Source organism: Mobula hypostoma, chromosome 3 (genome assembly GCF_963921235.1).
Source record: "Mobula hypostoma chromosome 3, sMobHyp1.1, whole genome shotgun sequence".
NCBI lineage: Eukaryota > Metazoa > Chordata > Chondrichthyes > Myliobatiformes > Myliobatidae > Mobula > Mobula hypostoma.
Window position 1 is genome coordinate 100,340,063 of NC_086099.1, and position 23,695 is coordinate 100,363,757.

Consider the following 23,695-nt stretch of genomic DNA (forward strand, 5'->3'; position numbering starts at 1 on the left):
TGGTACTGTAACAGCGGTTGGGTGTGTTGGGAACCCTGGTGCTGCAGATGTTACGTTGATGATAATTGGGTAGAGTTTTCTTCAAGCAAGCTTGATTTAAGTCCCCAGTGATGATTTGAAAAGTGTCGGGTAGGCTGTGTACCTTGTGTACTGTGGCTCTCAGTACCTTGAGTGCTTGCTCAACGTCAGCAGATGGTAGTATGTAAACTGCAGTCAAGATCATGGATGAGAACACTCTTAGTAAGTAGAATAGTTGGCACTTAATCATTCGTTTTACATGTCGGGAGAACTAGAGTGTGACAAGACTGCTATATCTGAGCACTACGAAGTGTTTATCATGAAACACAGACCTCCACCTTTTGCCCTCTTGGAATCAGCTGTCCAGTCTTCTGGTGGATCAAGAAGCCCTTGGGTTCGATCACTGTAGCTGGCATGCATGACATAAGCAATGTCTCTGTGAAACAGAGAACATACGTAGCAATCCCTTATTCCCCTCCGATACAGCAATCTTGTCCTTAGGTCCTCAGTCATTTTCTTCAGTGACTGGACATTTGCTAACATGACACGAGGTAGAGGAAGTTTTACAACTCCACTCCCCCACCCCCTCTGTTTTGGTCTGGTTTGGAGTCCTCCCCTCCTTCCTCTCTTCTGGCCATGGAGATATACTTTTGACTGCTTAAAGGTGCCTTACTTGCATTCCTGAAAGTTGAGTCTGCTCAGTCCTTCGGGATATTGTAGAATTGCTGGTTCATTAAGATAATTTAAAAGGGAAATTACAGGCTGCAGATTGCAGCAATAGTTGTTCAGAAGAAGTATGTCTAGAACTTTTGTGAGTAGCCCATAAAGAGTTGCTGTATATTGCCAACACCATCTTGAAAAACACCATCAAAAGTTATAAAGTTTTTTATTCTAAGTCTTGCCTTGCAAATTCTCTTCTATCTCTAAATACTTATAACCCAGTGTATGTTGCCTGCCTGTTTTAGAGCAATTTAGAACATTTGGTGTTCGCGTAGGCGGTGAAAAGAAAATCTGTCTTTTTGTGCCCTTCTTTTTCTCGGAACACACCTTTAGAATCATAGAAGCAAACATCTAGATTGTTTTCTCTAGGTTAAAATGAAAAATGAAGATGTTGCATTTGCCATGAAGTGCATAAAGAAAAAACACATTGTTGACACAAGACAACAGGAGCACATCCATTCTGAGAAGAAGATTCTTGAAGAGGCTCACTCTCCATTTATTGTAAGGTAAGTTCTTGACTGGAGAAATACTCTTACTGTACTTAGAGTAAATCTATCTGAATTCTATTTTGTGAGCTAGTTATGTGCAAAATTTTTAAAAAATATTTTAAAAGTTATTTTACTTTGTTTGAAAAGCAGTCTATAACTAGACATAATACTGTACTGAGTATAAATCTCCATAGCAATATTCACCATCAACAAACAGTAAAACTATATTATAAACAACAATTTCTTTCTATCCCATAGCTCTAATGAGCTTGATTGCAAGATAGTACCTGAAATACTTTCCTTCCACATTTTGGTTCAATCTGAGGAGTACTTCGATGTTATGCAACTTAAATCTCAGCTGCAATGACCAAACAAAAACTATGTACAGTCTGTCATGAAAAATCGCACTCATGTAATTGATTTTCACAGATGAGAGCTTTTTATGGGCAAAGATAAGGATCCAATGACAGAATGGAACAGTAAATAGAGCAATGTTGATCACATTGTTAGTTACAGTTTCCTCAATATAAGTGAAACCACTTTTCCTAGGACATTTCGATATGGATATTTCAATAAATACTAATCATGATTATTGATGATATTTTACTCAATTGATGGGATATGTGAAATAATTTTGTCTTTATGAGATAAAGTAAAACAGGTAATAGCAAGTCAGTACTTATTTGTGTGCATGGACTTCACAAAACCAAAATAGATATTTCTATGTCTGAAACTAATTTGAGCAAATGATGCTTCCTGCCCACACTGCTGAATTGTAATTACTAGTTTGTTGAGAGCTTAAACTCTAATAATAATATTAAAAATTACTTATAGCTTAATGAAAAAACTAGCAATTGCCAGAATAAGGCAAGATATTTTTCTTGCTTTATTAGGAAACAGTACACTAGTGGTAAAGTTAATAAACTCAGATTAAGGGGATTTAATTGTTTCTTACTGTTTATGAACTCAAAACATGCTGAGGCAGCTGGGGACTTTAAACTCAAGTAAATAGATAAACCTGAAATGAGAATCTGGCAATATTAATTTGAAATCTAGCAATCTTACTTGGCTTGGACAGAATGGACTCTAGATCCACATCAATGTGAATTGACATCCTGAATGATACTGGCTGCAAAGCTTGGGAATAGACGCTAAATACTGATCCAACCAATGAGATCCTTTTCCTGTGACTGAAGAAATACAAATGTATCATTAAAGTTTTGGTTACTCCTCTTCTCCTCTTTCCCAGCCTATTCCTTATTTTCTCTTTTTAAAACTGTAATGCTATATGTTAATTAAATAGGTAATTCATTTGGGAGTGAAACCTTGTTGTCACATATGTTGCTTGGTTTTACTTTGAGCGAGTTGATAGTATTCAGGCCCTGCCACAGTTGGTGACCACCCTTCTGTGATTCAGGTTTGGTTCAGAATTGCCACTTTGCATGTGAAGGGGATTTCCGGAGGACATACCTAGACCTCATGTATTCTGCTTCGTCGCCAGACCGAATTCACTGATCTAGCCCTCAACACATTACAGATCTTTTAGTTGCAGAAAACTCTAAATGATTTTGCGTGGCACACTGATCCACAACTTACTTTGTAAATTCCGTGACAACTGTGGTACCCATTCAGATCCTTTGCTGAGTCCTTGAACATAGCCTAATGCACTGACTCGAAGCAATCCTGCAGTTGCTCCTCCACCTCCTGCAAGCATCTCTTCATTGTCCTTACCTCTGGAGCCTTGCTCTTTATTCTCTGACAGTATTCAGGTAGGAGGAGATTTCCTGAAGCGTGGTCTAGAGATGGAATGGTAGGCATTCCTGGTGGTACTGTAACAGCGGTTGGGTGTGTTGGGAACCCTGGTGCTGCAGATGTTATGTTGATGATAATTGGGTAGAGTTTGTAACCCAGGAAGTGCGAAGCGCAGAATCAAATATCGCTGTGATGATTTATGCTCTAGTATTAATTGTTTGGTGACGATAAAGTAAAGTAATATTTTAATTTTAATGTTACAGATTAAAAGAAAAGGTGACCAGCTTTCATCAGTTTTATGTACAAGAGTCATTTTAGACCTGGCTAGAATCTATGTAAATTTAAATCTATCATTATTTAGTAGAAAGCTGATCTTAGAGACCACTCATACTACTCCTGACCACAATACCTTAGGAGGATAATATTATCAAAACTCTAGAGCGGACTTTGAAGCACAAGCTGTCTTCAATGGGCAGACACTCTTCACCCATGGCAGGGAAATTCACTTGAATATATTCAGAGCTAAAATTACTTATTAATTTTATAAAATGTGGATGCTATTGCTGATAACATTGTTGAAGCCATGCTTTGGCTGTCTTTCACAAAGGCAGTTTGTCCATAACAATTGCCTTATTTAATAACTAACAGTTGGAGGTAACTTGTGGCTGGGATCAGTTCACAGAATGAGCTCTTTAAGCTGTACAGCATTGATTTTCTCCCATTCTGCTGTTGTAGGCTGTTTCGCAGCTTTAAAGATAACAAGTGTGTTTACATGCTGTTGGAGGCTTGCCTTGGAGGAGAGATCTGGAGCATTCTCAGGGATAGGTGAGCTAATCTGACATCTGCACAAAAAAATAGTCCACTTTGCTTTTTAAATTGACCTTATGTGAAATCTTTCTTAGCTTGCATGTTTCACTGACCAAATATCTCAATGTATTCTTCCTTTGTCAGAGGCTGCTTTGATGAGCTTACATCAAAATTTTGTATTTCATGTGTGACGGAAGCTTTTGATTACCTACATCATATTGGAGTTGTCTACAGGGACCTGAAACCAGAGAACCTGATGCTTGATACTGAGGGATACATAAAGTTGGTAAGTATTAAATAACATTCCTAAGTATTACTTGGGCAAAGGTAGTGCTGGGCAAACTATTCACAGGCGATGAATCCAATTTCCACAAAGGCACACTGGGACTTAAGCCACATACATACATTATCGGTCTCATGAAGAAATCAGAAGCTGTCGAGGAGAGGGACAGAGCTCCCACATTCACTCAAAGGACCATGCAAGTGCGGGAAAATGAAATAGTTGCTAGCTGGATGTCTTATGCACTTGAGAGGCCAATGGTTTGTAAGAAGAGCCTGGTAGGACTTGTTTACAATAACCTTCTCTGGTTGTGACAATCCCCACACAGTGGAACAATGTGGAAAGATGTTTGATGAAATTGCAATATTTGTCAAGGTGACCTGCACATCTCTCTTTATACCTGTCAAGTGAAGATTTTCAAGGAATATACATTTAAGAATTAATTTTAAATCTTCAAATAACTTCCTACCCAACAGGAATGGTCTAGCTAGCTATTTATATACCTGGAACTGAGATTCTTTCATGGGTGAAGCTTAGCAAGAGGACTGGCAAGCAGAATGTGACAGACTGTTTTGGATCATCCAGGGTCCTATGACTCATTACTGTCTGATTGTCAGTGCTTGCAGTTGCACCAAATTAGCTGAACATCCATTTTCTCAACAACAATTCCTTCGCATGTTCAGGACTGTCACAGCCAATTCCAGCAAAAACTTATGGTAGGATTTAGATACACTGAGTGTTAACCTGATTGAGAAGATTCCATGATCCCTTGAAAAAAATCAGAGCCTCCACTATTTAGATTATGAGAACACCCAGTCCTCTTTTATTGTCATTTAGAAATGCATACATGTATTCAGAAATGATACAATGTTTCTCCGGCGTGATATCACAGAAAACAAGGCAGACCAAAGATTAACACTGACAAAACCACATAATTATACCATATAGTTACAGCAGTGCAAGCAATACCATAATTTGATGAAGAACAATCCATAGGCGCACTAAAAATAAAGTCTCAAAGTCCCCGAGTCGATCGACTCCCGAGTCCCCGATAGCAGCGGCAAAAGGGAGAAACTCCCTGCCATAAACCTCCAGGCACCGTCAACCTCTCGATACCTTGGAAGCAGCCAACCACAGCCGACCCTGAGTCTATCTGTCTGAAAACTCCGAGCTTCCGAGCAGCCTCTCCAATACAGCCTCCTGAGTGCCATCCTTTGCTGAGCGCCTTCGACCTCTCACCGGCCCCTGAAACACGCAAAGCCGAGGATTTTGAGGCCTTCAGCTCCAGAGATTCCAGTTACCACACAGTAGCCCCAAGAGTAAGCCCACAGGCTGTGGAGTCAGTCAGTGCTGAGGTGCGTGAAGCCTGTCCGGGAACCCAGTGGCTGTCGGGCAATAACTGCTTCTGACCTGAACCAGGCGGTGTGGGACCTAAGACTCCAGCACCTCCTGCCCATAGTGAGAAGGGAGGGAGTCTGGTCAAACACCTAGACAGGTTGGATCGACTCAGGTGGGGGATCTTGGCTGGCATGTAGTGGGGCTGAACACCAGTTCATTTTCTGGTTTCCGGTCTCAATGCTTCAATCTGCTTGAAATCCACCTGGCCATCTCTTTCACCTTCTGTTCTAGCCATGGCCAACCTTCGTCTACTACAAGGTGCTGTACCTGCATTCCTGAGAATCAAGTTCGCTGATTCCTTCAGGAGATCGTAGAATCACTAGTTTGTTTAGACAGTTCAAAAATATGTTTCTCATAGGGAAATGACAGGCTGCAGATTGCAGCAATTGTAGTTGAAAAGAAGGGTACCACTGGCACTGGAGGAGCAGAGTGAGGTGCTCCCGACATGGAGATTTCCCATATCACGGGCCTTCAGAAGAAACCAGGATCATATTAGCAGTGGTAGTTCAGTTATGGCCAGGCAAGCAAGATTGCTTGGGAGTCCCTAAATGTTAACTTAACTTGCAAGTTGAGTAGGTGGTAAAGAAGGCAAATGCAATGTTAGCATTCATTTTGAGAGGATGAAGTAGTAAGAGCAAGGATTTTATATAAGAGCAAGCATTACATCCTTGCCGTTGGTCAAATGCCTTTTGGAGTATTGTGAGCAGGCTTGAGCCCCTTATCTCAGTAAAGACATGCGAGCATTGGAGAGGGTCCAGAGGAGGTATACAACAATGATTTCGGAGATGTTAACGTATGAGGAGTGTTTGATGGCTTTGGGCATGTACTTGCTGGAGTATAGAATAATGATGGGCGTTCTCATGGAACCTATTGAATACTGAAAGGTCTGGATAGATTGGATGTTTCCTCTAGTTGGGGAGCCTAGGACCAGAAGGCACAGCCCCAGACTATAACCATACAACCATATAACAATTACAGCACGGAAACAGACCATCTCGACCCTTCTAGTCCATGCCGAACGCTTACTCTCACCTAGTCCCACCGACCTGCACTCAGCCCATAACCCTCCATTCCTTTCCTGTCTATATACCTATACATTTTTCTTTAAATGACAATATCGAACCTGCCTCTACCATTTCTATTGGAAGCTGGTTCCACACAGCCACCATTATCTGAGTAAAGAAGTTTCCCCTCGTGTTACCCCTAAACTTTTGCCTCCTAACTCACAACTCATGTCTTCTTGTTTGAATCTCCCCTACTCTCAATGGAAAAAGCCTACCTGCGTCAGCTCTATCTAACCCCCTTATAATTTTAAATACCTCTATCAATTCCCTCCTCAACCTTCTACACTCCAAAGAATAAAGACCTAACTTGTTCAACCTTTCTCTGTAACTCAGATGATGAAACCCAGGTAACATTTTAGTAAATCTCCTCTGTACTTTCTCTATTTTGTTGACATCTTTCCTATAATTCAGTGACCAGAACTGTACACAATACTCCAAATTTGGCCTTACCAATGCCTTATACGATTTCAACATTACATCCCAATTCCTATACTCAATGCTCTGATTTATAAAGGCCAGCATACCAAAAGCTTTCTTCACCACCCTATCCACATGAGATTCCACCTTCAGGGAACTATGCACCATTATTCCTAGATATTTCTGTTCTACTGCATTCTTCAATGCCCTACCATTTTCCATGTATGTCCTATTTTGATTAGTACTACCAAAATATAGCACCTCACACTTATCAGCATCAAACTCCATCTGCCATCTTTCAACCCACTCTTCTAACTGGCCTAAATCTCTCTGCAAGCTTTGAAAACCTGCTTCATTATCCACTACGCCACCTAACACCACCTATCTTAGTATCATCTGCATACTTACTAATCCAATTTACCACCCCATCATCCAGATCATAATACAGAGAACAAGAGCTTGTTTCCCTTACCTTACACAGTTCAATATCCTTCTCCTTAGTGAATACCTAAGAAAAGACATTGTTCAAAATCTCCCTCATCTCTTTCGGCTCCACACATAGCTGTCCATTCTGATTCTCTAAGGGACCAATTTTATCCCTCACTATCCTTTTGCTATTAATATAACAGTAGAAGCCCTTTTATTTATTTTCACCTTACTTGCCAAAGCAACCTCATCTTCTTTTAGCTTTCCTAATTTCTTTCTTAAGATTCTTTTTACATTCTTTATATTCCTCGAGCACCTCATTTACTCCATGCTGCCTATATTTTTGTAGAAATCTCTCTTTTTCCGAACCAAGTTTCCAATATCCCTTAAAAACCATGGCTCTCTCAAACGTTTAACCTTTCCTTTCAACTTAACAGGAACATAAAGATTCTGTACCCTCAAAATTTCACCTTTAAATGAAATCCATTTCTTTATTACACCCTTCCCATAAAACAAATTGCCCCAATCCACTCTTTCTAAATCCTATTGCATCTCCACAAAGACAGCCTTTCTCCAATCAAAAATCTCAACGCTGGGTCCAGACCTATCCTTCTCCATAATTATATTGAAACTAATGGCAATGTGATCACTGGACCCGAAGTGCTCCCCAACACATACCTCTGTCACCTGACCTATCTCATTCCTTAACAGGAGATCCAACACTGCCCCTTCTCTAGTTGGTACCTCTATGTATTGCTGCAAAAAACTATCCTGCACACATTTTACAAACTCCAAACCATCCAGCCCTTTTACAGTATGGCCTTCCCAGTCTATGTGTGGAAAATTAAAATCTCCCACAATCACAAACCTGTGCTTGCTACAAATATCTGCTATCTCCTTACAATTTTGCTCCTCCAATTCTCGCTCCCCATTAGGTGGTCCATAATACACCCTTCTAAGTATTACTACACCTCTCCCATTCCTCAATTCCACCCAAATAGCCTCCCTAGATGAGCCCTCTAATCTATCCTGCCAGAGCACGCTGTAATATTTTCTCTGACAAGCAATGCAACACCTCCCCCTCTTGTCCCTCCAATTCTATCACACCTGAAGCAACAAAATCCAGGAATATTTAGTTGCCAATCAAACACCTACTGCAACCATGTTGCACTAATAGCTACAACATCATATTTCCAGGTATCAATCCATGCTCTAAACTCATCCACCTTTCTTACAATGCTCCTAGCATTAAAATAAATGCATTTAAGAAATTCTCTACCTCTTACTCTCTGTTTATCACTAATGGTGCAAACAACTTTACTATCATCTTTTTCTTCCTTCTCCCCTCTATCTGTTCCTACACTCTGGTTCCCTTCCCCCCTTGTATCTAGTTTAAATCCACAGGACCCTCTCTAGCAAACCTACCTGCAAGAATATTTGTCCCCCTCCAGTTCAGATGTAAACTGGCCCGCCAGAACAGGTCCCACCTTCCTTGGAAAACTGCCCAATTATCTATAAATCTGAAGCCCTCCCTCCTGCACCATGTCTTCAGCCACGTGTTGATCTGCTCTATCTCACTATCTCTAAACCCGCCCTGCACTGGTAGTAATCCTGAGATTGCTATCCTGGAGGTCCTGTCCTTTAACTTAGCGCCTAACTCCCTAAACTCACCTAGCGGGACATCCATTTAGAATAGAGAAGAGGAGACATTTAATTAGCCAGGGGGTAGTAAATCTGTGGAGTTCATTGCCATAGGTGGCTGCAGAGACCAAGTTATTGACTATATTTAAAGTGGAGGTTGATAGGTTCTTGGTTAGTCAGGACATAAAATATAATGGGAAAAGGCAGGAGAATGGTGTTGAGAGGGATAATAAATCAGGTCTGATGGAATGGCAGAGCAGATTCAATGTGCTAAATGGCCTAATTCTGCTCGTGGTCTTAAGGCCTAGATCAGTTGTTATTGTTATATTAGGTAAACTCCCACCAATGCCATAAAGTCTATCGAGATCAGTATATGCCTTTGTCCATCCTGAACTGATCACATTTGCAAGATTGTGTCCATTTACAACCATTATATTGATTGAATAAATATTGCCAATTTTATTTTATTAACTTCTGCTTTCAGGTTGACTTTGGATTTGCTAAGAAGATTGGCAGAGGTCAGAAAACATGGACATTTTGTGGGACAGCTGAATACGTGGCACCTGAGATTATTCTGAACAAAGGCCATGATTTTGGTGTGGATTTCTGGTCATTGGGAATACTTGTCTTTGAGCTTCTTACTGGCAGGTAAATGTCTCTTTGTATCACTTGCATCATTAGACATGGAGCAAGATATGAATTGAAAACCAAGGAGCTAAACTTCTTAAAGTTACGTGATCTGCAATGATGCAGGTATTCTCAGGCACAGAAGCAGCATCCAATGGGACTCACTCAGTCTGATCTATGGGCACAGAAGACCCGGTATCAATGCACTAGACAGAGCAATCACTATTTAGATAAAATAACATTTTGGAATATAGCGTAGGTATTTTAAGATATTAAATGGTAGATGAAGCATGTTATAAGAAAAATAATTGCCCCTGGATCTAAGTTCCTCAGGATTCTCCAAACCTGGGATAGCTGTTTTGCTTTTTCTAAATTTCATGTCAGCAAGTGTTAGTTAAATATCATTTTATCATTATGTTGTGTGACTGATGCACCTTGGCCATTGACCTCTGGCAACATGCATTCTTCTACCTGGCTTTCCCAAATAAGAAACAATGATCTCTCTTCAAGGACCCTTTATCTCATTATCTCATGTTCTTGTTATTTATTGTGGTTTATTTTTATTTACAATTTGTTTCCTTCTGCACTCTAGTTAATCTTTCATTGATCCTGTTATAGTTACTATCCTATAGATTTGCTGAGTATGCCTCAAGAAAATGAACCTCAGGGTTGTATGTGGTGACATATATGTACTTTGTTAATAAATTTACTTTGAATTTTGAAATGGTTTAAAAAATTGAACTCAAAAAGCAACTGGCATGTTTGGTCTGGAGGAGAAAACACATTGCGGAGCTGCTTCAGCTGCCCATAACAGAGGTAAAGAACAAAATGTTTATTTTCTGTGTTGTGTGATTCCGCATGAATTATTTTTGTGTCTGGAATATAGCATAGCAGTTAGAGCAATAGCTTCAATGTGCCAGTGACCACCCATCAGCATCCGGTTCCTTCAGCTATCTACAAAGAGTTTGAATGTTCTTTCCATGACTGCATAGGTTTCCTCCGGGTGCTCTGGATTCCTCCCACATTGCAAAGATGTATGGTTTTGGTTAGTAAGTTGTCGGCATGCCATGCTGGCACTAAAAGTATGGCAACGCTTGTAGCTGATTTGACATGCATGACGTATTTCACTGTATATTTCAATGTTTCATTGTACACATGACAAATAAAACTAATCTTTAACACTCCCGGCTGATTGTGTCAGACCAGGAAATCACATGTAATTCAACTCTGGAAGATAGTGCCTAGCTTCCTGATAATATCTGGCTTGTGAGAGGAGCTTGAAGCTGATGGAAGCCTCAGCAATTTACTCAGAAGGAAAGGCCCCTGTACTGTTGTCGGTCCTCTGCTGGCTATCAAGTTCCCAAACTGCCTAATACCCTTAGCTTTACTAAGGTATCTTCTTAAGTTAGTGAGGGTTGAGTGGGGTTGGGTTGAGAATTGGGCAGAATAGATTTAATTTATAGGTTCATACATTCTCAAGTAACTTAAGGTCACTTCCTGCTGCTTTTCACAAATTGATTTCAAGTTTCCAATTTGCTAACAGGCTCGCATGAGTGGGCATTTATTTATTTATTTATTTATTTATTTATTTATTTATTTATTTATTTATTTATTTATTTATAGACACTGCACAGAATAGCCCTTATGGTCCTTTGAGCTGAACTACCAGTAACCCTGGAGCACCTGAAGGAAACACATGCATGCACAGGGAGGACGTGCAAACTCTGTTCAGATAGTGTCAGGATTGAACTCCAAACTCCAATATCCCGAGCTGTAGTACCTTTGCACTATTTTGTGTGTGTTCCTCTGAATTTCCAGTATCTGCAGAATCTCTTGTGTTTATCAATACCAATAATCCCACTTCCTGCCTTCTCAGCAGAGCCTTGCAATTTTATTTCCTTCTAAGTTCTTATCCAGTTCCTTTTTGAATATCATGACTGAATCAGCCTCAACTACCTTCCTTCTGCCAGTACATTGCAGATGGCAAACACTTTCTGTGCATAAGTATTTTTATCATCGTATCCTTAATGGTTGTTTGCAACCTTTGAACCCCGTCCTATTGTGTTATCCGTAGGAAGAGTCTTTGCTCCATCTGTTATCTAAACTAATAATGATTGTAAAGACTTCTATCAGATCCTCTCACAAGCTCCTTTATTCAAAGGAGGATAACATAAAGGCTCAGAATTCCTGGTCAGTAGTGACTTCTGTCAAATCATTACCTGCTATGACTCCTTGATTGGGAATTTGTTCATGGTAAGGTTCATGCCAAGAGTGGCAGTCTGCATGTTAAAAGGGTCTTCAGTAAGGTGGTGGAACTCTGTATGGAAGAGACCATACATAGGCTATGTCCACTGCTGAGGTTGAAAGAAACACTTACACAGTCCATACCCAGGTCAAACAGCAAAGTATTTATTGATCAATCTTTCACCCACTGGTCAGAGAGAGGCTTTGTTATGTTCTCTCTCTGATTGAACAAGTTATGGCATTTTTATACATTTTTGAAGCTGAGGTGCAACAATTCAGTCATCATCTGTAAACAAAGATAGTGCACAATTATCCACCTCTATCCCTCATGTACTTTGAGGATCCCTGACTCTGGTCAGTATCACATCATTGCACACACTCTGTCAGTGCATAATTATTAACCACAGGCCAATTAAAAATTTCCACGTGTGCTATCCTGCTAGACATGACCTTGTGCTGACCTATTACCAATTGCCCCCTTGTTAGTGCAGGGCTGCTATAATCCTGAAACTCCATAAAAAGAAGTTATCTTCAGGAAGTATTCCCATGGGCTATTTGTTTGCTTATTTTTAACCTTTCTGCAGGTGTGCTTGTTATGTGTTGTGTCATATGACATGGGCGATCATCATCTTTCCATGACCATGACTGTTCTTGCCAAATTTTTCAACAGAACTGGGCAGTGCCTTCTGCTGGGCAGTGTCTTTACAGGACGGGTGACCCCAACCATTATCAATACTCTTCAGAGATTGTGCCTGGTGGCAGTGGTCACATAACCAGGACTTGTGATATGCACCAGCTGCTCATACGACCATCCACCACCTGCTCTCATGGCTTCACATGACCATGATCGGGGGGCTAAGCAGGTGTTACACCTTGCCCAAGGGTGATCTATGGGCTAGCAGAGGGAAGGAGTGCCTTATACCTGCTTTGGTAGAGATGTATCTCCACCTTGCCTCTCAAGGTTTGTTAACCCAGCTAAACAAGCCAGGTCTAACTCTGGTGAGGCAGAAATACACTTTCATCTTATGACACGTTGTTACATTTCAGTATGTATGTACAAACTCTCTGCATGACACATCCCTTATCCAGAGGCTCCACTATACTGTTCCCCAGTTTGGCCTTTGGTAATGCATGCAAGAAAACCATGACCATCTTTTAAACCATCTTGGAGTTCCTGCCCTGCTTTCAGTGGCCAGTAGTAATTGGGATGTATCAGCATTTTTATTGTCCGTTACCAACACTATTATAATCTGACATTTAATTCTTGCATAATTCTCTTCAGCCACTCAGGTCCACATCATTCACCCTCTCCTTATTACCTGAAACCTTTTCTCCCTTACTTCCCTTTGAATTCTTTATGCCGGGAACCTACATTACCAATAACTAACAGCAGGCAATTCGCCTGTCAACCTATCCTTCGGATGTAAGAGGAAAGAGGAGCACGAGAGGAAACCCTCTGCCAGTCATGGAATAAATGTGTCACCTCCACGATAACAGCACTCAAGGACAGAGGAGAAACTGGGTTACTAGAACGATGAGGCAGCCCACTGTACCACTTGTTCTATCTGTGCATGTGATTTCAAACGTATTGCATGATGAACCTGGAATGGATATCTTTTGGGGTATATTATACTCATTCAGGACTAAAATCTCTTTTCAGGGCCTCCTTGCCTTTCCTACCTTGTTATTGGTGCTAATATGTACCAAGTCTTCTGGCTGCTCACCATTCTTCTTTAGGATGCCATTGCCCCGATCCGAGACATCCCTGACCCTGGCATCTGGGAGGCAGTGTATCATCTGGATGTCTCTATCACGTCCACAGATCCTTGTCTCTATTCCACTGAAGATGGAATCTCCTATCACTACTGCAGTCGTCTTCATCCGTCTTCCCTTTGGAGCCACAGTGCCATTCCCAAGGTTATTACTACTCCCTTTCTTGAACAAAGGAATAGCATTTATCACCCTCCAATAATCTGGTCCTAATCCTGTCACCAGTGAGGATGCAAACATCATCGGCAAAGACCCTGCAAACTCTTTCTCACTTCCCATAGTAACCTGGGGTATACCCTGTCTGACCCTGGGGACTATCTATCCTAATGTTTTTCAAAAGTTCGAGCACATCGTCTTTCTTAACATCAACACGTTCAAGCATATCAGCCTGTTTTATGCTGTCCTCACAATCATCAAGGGGTCTCTCACTGGTGAATTCTGAAGCAAAGTATTCATTAACAACCTCTCCTACCTCTTCTGACTCCAGGAACATGTTTACTCTACTACCCCTGTTCAGTCCTACCCTCACCCTGGTCATCCTCCTGCTCTTTATATGTGTGTGGAACACTTAGGGGTTTTTCTTAATCCTATTCACCAAGACCTTCTAATGCCCCCTTATAGCTCTCCTAAGTCCGTCCTTCAGTTCCTTCCTGCCTACCCTGTAACCCTCTTGAGCCCTGGTTGACCCTTGCTTCCTACACCTTAAGTAAATTTCTTTCTTCCTCTTGACTACGTGTTCCACATCTCTTGTCAAACATACTTTAAATGTTGTAGTCAGTGATCTAGAATTCAATGCTTTGGACCTTTCAGAGAAATATTGGTAATTACCATTTTTACTATGTATTATCAGCAGCTTTTGGATCCACCTACAAACTCAGAAGTCCCTTTGTTGCAGTCGGGTGTTCACAGTTGCTCTTCATCTCCAAAGATAGATTTTTAATTGAGCCCATTGAGGAAGTTTGAAATGTGCCCAGTCACTGAATGGGAGTGCAAGAGCCAGAGGTGACTTCACATAGACAGCAATTCAAGATTAAAAAAGTTGTGCCTTGTGGCAGTTTTCGGAGCTTGAACTGCACCCAGTCTGTGAAAGAGAGCGCAAGACGAAGGAGAGGAGTCTTCACACAGGTCCGCAATTGAAGATTGAAAAACATAGCACTTCGTTGCAGCTTTCGGAGTTTGGAATGTGCCCAATCAGTGAATGGCATTCATTAGCGAAGGGGGAATAAAAATAAGGCAGAGGCAAGCAGAGCAGCCATTATTGAGTGGTCATTGTATGAGTGGGCCAGTGTTAGATTGGGGATGCATAGGCTTTGGCTCATCAGGCTTAGATGAGATCAGTTTTGGGTGAGGTTAGTATCTGGTAAGTTTCTTCTTCTTTATTCTTCATTCTGGGAGACCTCCAGCCTCCCGGATAACCACCTTTGCACCACATGGTGTCAAGCTTCAGCTCCTCATAGAATGTGTTAAAGAAATGGAGCTGCAGCTCGATGACCTTCAGCTCATATGGGAGACTGAGGAAATGATAGATAGCAGCTACATGGAGGTAGTCACCCCCAAGTTGCAGGAAGCAGGTAAATGGGTGACTGTCAAGAGAAGAAAGAGAAATGGGCAGCCAGTGATTGTTCCCCTCAATATTTTGGATACTGTTTAGGGGAACAACCTACCCAGAGGAACCACAGTGACTGGGTCTCCGGCACTGACTCTGGCCAGAGTAAGGTAACCAGAACTGAACACAATATCCTAAGTGTGGTATAACCTGTGAGTCTTACTTCAGTGCTGAGCAAATTATTGGAGAGGATTTTTTAGGGACAGGATTTACAAGTATTTGGAGAAGCATAGTCTGATCAGGAATAGTCTTCTTGGCTTTGTGAGGGCCAAGTCATGCCTCATGAGCCTGAATGAATTCTTTGAAGTTACAACAAAGCACCTCAACGTTAGTACAGCAGATGATGTGGTGTATACGGGTTTTAGTAAGGCAGTTGGTAAGGTTCCCCATGGCATACTCATTCCGAAAGACAGAAGGCATAGGATCCAGGGAAACTTAGCTCTGTGGATTGCCGGTAGAAGACAGAGTGTGCTGTAGGTGGAGAGTGACAGTGATATTTTGCAGGGATCTGTTTTGGGACCTCGGCTTGATTTACATAAGAATGAGGTAGTGGAAGGGTAGGTGAGTAAGTTTTCAGATGATACGAAGGTTGGTGGAATTGTGGATAGTGTGGAGGGTTCTCGTAGGTTGCAATGGGACAGTGACAGGATGCAGAGCCGTGCTGAGAAGTGGTCAGTGGAGTTCAGCCAGGAAAAGTGTGAAGTGAAAGTCAAGATGGAAGACATAATACAGGATCCTTAGCAGTGTTGAGGAACAGAGGGATGTTGGGGTCCATGTCCATAGTTCCCTGAAAGTTGCTGCAGTCGTGGAGAGGGTTGTTAAGAAGACATATGTTTTGTTGGCCTGCCTTAGTTGAGTGACTGTGTTCAAAAACCGTGAGGTAATGTTGCAGCTCTCTAAAGCACTGGTTGTACCACACATAGAATATTGTGTTTAGGTCTGGTCACCTCGATATAGGAAGCAAGCTTCAGGAAGCATGCAGAGGAGATTTACTGGGGTGCTGCCTGGACCAGACAGTACGTCTTATGAAGATAGGTCGAGTGAGTTAGTGCTATTCTCTTTGAAGCGAAGGAGGATGAGAGGTGACTTGATAGAGCTGTCAAGATGATAAGAGGCACAGATAGAGATATTTTTCCCAAGGGTGGAAATGGCCAATACAAGGTGATTGGAGGAAAGTATAAGGGGCACACCAAAGGTAAGTTCTTTACACAGGAGAGTGATGGGTGCATGGAAGCCCTGCCAGCAGTGGTGGGAGAGGCATTCGGGACATTTCAGAAAATCTTGGATAGACACATGGATGATAGAAAAATGGGCAGTTATGTACGTGAGATGAATTAGATTGATCTTAGGGTGGGTTAAAAGTTGACACAATATTCTGGGCCGAAGGGCCAGTATTGTGCTGTAATGTTCTATGTTCTAAAATTACTCTGGCAAATTCTTCAACTTTAATATGTTTGGACTTTTTCTATTGAGGATCGTTTGAAAAGTTTGCATGTTTCTGAAAATATTTGTGATATGTACTCCACTTAGAGATTCCAGCATGTTGCCCTAACATTACTTTCTTCCCTTGTTTAAAAGCCCACCATTTTCTGGCTATGATCAGATGATGACCTACAACTTAATTCTGAAAGGTGTAGAAAAGATGGATTTCCCCAAGAAAATAACAAGGCGACCCGAAGATATGATTCGTAGGCTGTGCAAGTAAGAAGCTTAAAAAAATCGTAGTGTATGTATCATGAGTCTAACTTTGCCCTTTCTTTGAGTAAAGCATAAAAGAACAATGAGGAAATTAATAATTCTGGAAGTACCATTTATCAACAAGAGTCATCGAGATTTCTACAGTATTAAAATACGCAGTTAGCTGAATTTTATTGTGGCTAGGATTTTTTTAAAGTATTTTAGTTAAACAATTACAAGAGAAAAAAAGTTGCAGTTCTATAGAGAAAGATTAAACATCTTTAATGTGCTGTCACAAATCTAATGAGTTTAAAGATGTAAGTGTCCAGTACGAGGTCAGGACTTTTCAAAAATTAAGTCTTGTCGAACGTGTTGGCTAGTCACCAGGCAGAGGTAGAATTTTGGACAAGTTGAGGCAAATAATTGGAAATTTGAAGTAAGGGCAAATATGTTACAACAGGGAAGGCAGAAGATTTCTATTGGACCAGAGAAGCAATCTGGCTCTTTCTGCCTCACAATGTGCATCTTAATGTAGCCCCCCTGGCCACCCTCAGGGTCGCTCGGCTCGCTGTCGTCTAGGGAAACAGCCTCGGCCCCGCCAAACTGGGTAATCAGTTTGTGTGGATGCTGTGTGAGGTACCCCACCCCGCCCAAATAACAGACAATACACCAGATGCAATTAAATGATATACAGTTTATAGATATTACTGGAACTATATAATTAAAAGAGAATAAAATATAAAAGGAAAATAAAAGGCGCCACACTTATCAAAGTTCAATCTCTTTGTGCACAAAAAAAACCCGTTGGAGCTCAAGGACCTTCTTCTTCACCCTGCGACCCCCTCGGACCACCTCGACCGGCCGCCTGGGACCAACAACGGTGGTCGACCAGACGCTCCACACGAATCCGTCTCCGTCTCCTTGCCGAACGTCCTGCTCGGGGTCTGACCCCATTAGCGGACTCACAGCACCTCGTCCATCCTCTGTCTCGCTCTCCCGCCTTCTCTCCCAAAACCCCCTCACAAACAGTATCTTCAGATACACCAAAACCATAACAACTATCCCAATTGGTTAATAACGTATTTCTTATCACCCTCTAAACCACAACAAGCTGCTAGCGCAAACTTTCTCAGCGTTTAAGACAACAAAGCCGCATTCCCCAGATTAACATAACAAAGACGCCATTTTAATTAGCGTCCGCAGTAACATAAAAATCGAAACCCCCTTACACTCTCCCCCCACCAAATAAAGTCATGTCCTCATGACTTCTAAATAACTCGCCACCCAGTCCTACAGACACACAACACACACGTACACAGATACACACAGTGACAGTGCTCCCCAAACAGTGGACCTTACTCCCATCCCACGGGCGCTAAATAGGCCAACCTATCTGGGAGCTTCTTAACCCTCTGAGACCTCCGTACCCCCTCACCTAAACCCAAAAGGCTCAGACACTACTAGGGATACCTTGGGCCTGCTTGCCAACTCCTCTCTCACTCAGGCCACCACTACAGCTCGGAGCCCCCAGTCCCGTGTCCAGGGCCCCGCCTCTCCTCCTTCCTGCTCCTGCCGTAACTCAGACTGCCCACAGCTAGCCCTCCCCACTACACCTGACTCAGTGGGAGAAGGGCCAAATGTCTCTTCCTCAATCACGGGGAAGTTAGCGAAAGGCAGCATGTTCCACATGTGCAGCACGTCATCCTTCAAATCCGTATCCTTCCTCATTCCCTCGATCAATAGCTGCTGGTTAAGTTTCTCCAAACTGAAACATTTAGCCGGGGCTACCCCTTCAGCTTCCTGCAGTCGAGACGTCAGCTTCTTCGGGGATTCCTTCAACTCTCGCCACAGCCTCCGCAGCTCTGACTCAGGGTTCCTGGCCATCTCAATCTGGGACGCAGTTACCCCACCAGCTTCTTCCACCCTGACCTGAAAAGCAGCAGTTAAAGAATGTTCAGCCTCCAGTTGTTTCTTCCTGATGACGTCTTCCAGGTCAACTTTCAGTTTTTCCACTTCATTTAATCTCGCGATAGTCACCTTCAGGTTCCTTTCAAGCGTCTGCCTCCCTTTTCCAAGATCTGTCCTCCATTTCTTTACCTCCTCGGGAGTGTAGTCAAACTCCCCTCCCTGGGCTCTCGGTTTTCTGTTGACCTTAGTCAGAACACTTCCTTGATCTTCCCCAACTTGTAAATCTTCCAATCTGTTCTGAATGGACGTCTTGAGTTTCTGCTGATCCCTTCGAAGGTGGGTCATCGTTTCTTCTCGCTGATTAATTCATCAGTACATGACCGCATTGCGGTGCAAATCCCCTCTCTTCCCTGTGTCTCATTCAGATTGACGACCTGGGTTTCCATCCCCCAGTCCACCACCGTCTGTCCCAACACCAGGAAGTTCAACTGGTGTGTCGGGTCATTTTCCTCACATTGCACCAAACTCCTCCGGCCAAAAACTCCTCCACATTTGACACTTCGCTTCGGTCGCCCGGGCTCAGCCACTCGCCTCGCCTCATAGTCCCCCCAGGCGAATCCAAGCTCTAGGCAGTCATCCACATACGTCAAAACTCCACACACCTTCACTTCCCCCATGGTCTTCCTCATGCCCCGCGGGAAGGATGCAGGGGCTCCGGATATGCCCTTGGGTATCTTTTTGGATCGGAAGAATCCTAGGGAACTAGTAAAGGCCATCTTCAGCTCAACAGCTGCACTCCTCAGGATCTGGCAACATCCACCCCTCAGATGCAGCACATTAAACCATGTCGCATAATCCACACACACGCTGCCTTCATCTCCCACGCCGCTAGGGTCCAGTTGCCGCGACCTCTCTCTCACTGAGGTGTCTTCAGCGGTCAACTCCCCTCCCTCATGGTAGTTCAGAGCGTCTACTAAGAGGGTCTCACCCTCAGCTACTTTCCCCAAGCCATACCACCGCTGGGTCTCGTTTAAATTCAGTACTGGCTCAAGGCTGCTACACATGTCCTCAGAAGCAACTCGACATGCTGGGTGCCCAGACAATGCCCCCATGAACTCCAAGGTCATGAACCAATCATCGTCACTGGATAACTACTGCCACTAGTACCCAAAGTCTCCGGTGCCCTTGCGGTTGTCAAGGATAAATGCTTCAGACACCGGTTGTAAAACGAACTGTCCAACAACTTGATCTGTGCCCCGGGGTCGAGGATAGTTTTAGCATTGCTTCCCTCTATCCATAGTGACACCCTGGGGCGTGGCCCCTCTAAGCCTTCCTTGCGGAAGTTCAGTGGTACATTGCTGGGAACGTGCTTTCCCAGAGACCCCAAGCCTTTCCCCCACTGGGCCTCCACTAAGTTTCCCAACACCTCTCTGATCATCTGAACAACTGAAGGAGGGGCTGATCCCCTGAAATGATCCCCCTGGAACTGCAAGCAATTTAACCGCCCTCCTCGCCAGAGAAGACACACTGAAAACTTTCCCCCCTCTTTCAAATAACTGACAGCTGTCACTACAGTGTAAGTGAACCTGACAGCTCTAACACCGTCACCAGCCTGCCTACTCAAACTTTCAACCAATCCCTGTCGCTCTCCCTCAACCGAGCACTGCCGCTCATCTAACAACTGAGAGATCCGCTCCACCCACGTCTCGCACGTCTCCGCCCCTCTTGGGGTGGACACTATCCCAAGTGCCAGGCGGAGCCTGCCAGAGCTAGAACATTTATTCGCAGACTCTACCTCCAAATCAGACCACTCTTTCCTCTCTCTCCCAACCGCATGGACAGCCCCTAGTGCCACCTCCAACTCGTCAATGCTAGTCTGAACTCGAACAAAGACCTCAACCACCATGCATACAGCAATCACCAGCAATAACCCACAGAGACACACATTACTGATTTAAACAGGGCACCCACACAGCATACCGGCAGACTCAATCTCAGACAAAGCCCCCACAATGTAGCCCCCCTGGCCACCCTCAGGGTCGCTCGGCTCGCTGTCGTCTAGGGAAACTGCCCTTGACCCCGCCAAACTGGATAACTTGTTTGTATGGATGCTGTGTGAGGTACCCCACCCCGCCCAAATAACAGACAATACACCAGATACAATTAAATGATACACAGTTTATAGATATTACTGGAACTATATAATTAAAAGAGAATAAAATATAAAAGGAAAATAAAAGGCGCCACATTTATCAAAGTTCAATCTCTTTGTGCACAAAAAAAACCCGTTGGAGCTCAAGGACCTTCTTCTTCACCCTGCGACCTCCTCGGACCACCTCGACCGGCTGCCTGGGACCAACAACGGTGGTCGACCAGACGCTCCACACGAATCCGTTTCCGTCTCCTTGCCGAACGTCCCGCTCGGGGTCCGACCCCATTAGTGGACTCACAGCACCTCGTCCATCCTCTGTCTCGCTCTCCCGCCTTCTGCCCCCAAAACCCCCTCGCAAACAGTATCTTCAAATACACCAAAACCATAACAACTATCCCAATTGGTTAATGACGTATTTCTTGTCACCCTCTAAACCACAACAAGCTGCTAGCGCAAACTTTCTCAGCGTTTAAGACAACAAAGCCGCATTCCCCAGATTAACATAACAAAGACGCCATTTTAATTAGCCTCCGCAGTAACATAAAAATCGAAGCCCCCTTACATTAATATTTTTGAACTTTTCTGGTCTTGGCCTCTCTACTGATATATTGGCTTTGTGGGGAGGTCACAGCAGCCCTATTGATAAGGTTATGGACTAAAATCTGCCAATATGTAGATTGATGAAATAGCCATGCTGCTTTCCTGTAAGCAGTCTTCTGGTTAAAATTAAAAGATGGTTAAAATTATAGCCCACAAATAAGTCAATAAGTTCAAAGGCAGTAAGTTATCATAGTTGGTTTAAATGCCAGCCCACTCAGATCCTGCTGGGCAAGGAGGGTTAAAATCAGCCCTCAAATACTTAGTTAAGCCTTATGCAAGTCAGTGTGATATTTGATATGAACAACCATTAGCATCCTCAATGAGAATCCCCACAGCTTAATAAAATTTCATTATATCACAAAAAGCAGTCACTATTTTCATCCACAAAGGAAATCATTTCTCTGACATCGGTGTCATTAAATACAGGTTCATTTAGGTAGAAATTTGTACCTGATAAACAGACTTTTGGCAGTTAGCATTGATTCAGTTACCCTGATGTCATTTTCTTCATGGGGCTGCTAGTTAATTGTTCGATTCTTCACAGGTATTAACGACTTTGAGAAACAACAAAGATGTGTATACAACAGGAATTCTGCAGACGCTGGAAATTCAAGCAACACACATCAAAGTTGCTGGTGAATGCAGCAGGCCAGGCAGCATCTGTAGGAAGAGGTGCAGTCGACGTTTCAGGCCGAGACCCTTCGTCAGGACTAACTGAAAGAAGAGTGAGTAAGGGATTTGAAAGTTGGAGGGGGAGGGGGAGATCCAAAATGATAGGAGAAGACAGGAGGGGGAGGGATGGAGCCAAGAGCTGGACAGGTGACAGGATCCCTCCCCCTCCTGTCTTCTCCTATCATTTTGGATCTCCCCCTCCCCCTCCAACTTTCAAATCCCTTACTCACTCTTCCTTCAGTTAGTCCTGACGAAGGGTCTCGGCCTGAAACGTCGACTGCACCTCTTCCTACAGATGCTGCCTGGCCTGCTGCGTTCACCAGCAACTTTGACGTGTGTTGCAAAGATGTGTATAGTTAGGTTGTATGGAGGAACGTAACATCAACATTATTTGGCTTAGGAGCAGGATCTAAAATTGTTCTTTGATCTGGATTTAAAAATATGTCGACACTGAATTTTCCTTCGGGCTATTATGTAGTGTCATTTTTTGTCACAGGTGATGGGTTTTGTGAACCCAAATGGGTTTTTAACGACACTTGATTGTCTTTGTTATGGAATTGAATTAAATAACCAGATTTTCCATGGTGGTTGGTGATCTTAAGTTTCAACTCCAGTTTTGTGACGAGTAGTAAGTATGTTTAAATTGTGCTTGCGAATGACATAGATTAGGCTCTATATAAACCATATAAACCATATAACAATTACAGCACGGAAACAGGCCATCTTGTGCCGAACTCTTACTCTCACAATATCACAGAACATCCATGAATCAAATGCAACAGAGATCATAGTTTCATGATCTATTTTATTAAAACATCCCTTTCATTACAAATTATTTAAATAAATGCATTTAATTCCCCTGCAGCTATAGTGGAATTTGAACTTGTATCTCCAGTCTTTAGAACAACAGCACAACCAGTTTGCCTTCATTGAAACAGTAATTCCAGGAGAGCAGATGGAAAGCAAGAAAAGAAAAACATGAGAAAGAAATTGTGAAAAGAATTGAATTTTCATTTTACTGTGTCATTCTTCAATGCAGGCAAAATCCATATGAGCGCTTGGGAAACCTGAAGAATGGAATAAATGATATTAAGAAACACAGGTAGGATTCTTTGTACATTTGAAAAGGGATGGGCTTTGTAGGCCTACGTAAAATATTAGATGCAATCGGTGGCTGTATTTGGCTGGAACACTGGAACTTGCATTTTATATGTATGTTGAATCACAATGATAATATCATCTTCCTCTTTCCACATATGGGCTTATTCCTCTGTTCTATGTCATCTCCTGTGATCATAATAATACAAGAACATTTCTATGTACAAAGGAACTCTAATATTTCTGATGTTCACAGGCAAATTCACTGTCATGGCTCCAGCTTCACCTACTTCCTGTAAACTAGTGCTTGGTTACTGATATACTATCCTC

The 23,695-nt window shown here is 42.7% G+C and overlaps 1 protein-coding gene across 1 annotated transcript; it reads left to right on the forward strand.

Moving 5' to 3' along the window:
- Positions 1-1,140: 1,140 nt before the first annotated feature.
- prkg2 (protein kinase cGMP-dependent 2) lies at positions 1,141-23,373 on the forward strand. The gene is made up of 6 exons (XM_063042203.1): positions 1,141-1,244; positions 3,714-3,803; positions 3,930-4,071; positions 9,496-9,659; positions 16,837-16,959; positions 23,307-23,373. Exons 1-6 carry the CDS (start codon positions 1,141-1,143, stop codon positions 23,371-23,373), a joined length of 690 nt encoding a protein of 229 aa, XP_062898273.1.
- Positions 23,374-23,695: the final 322 nt, after the last annotated feature.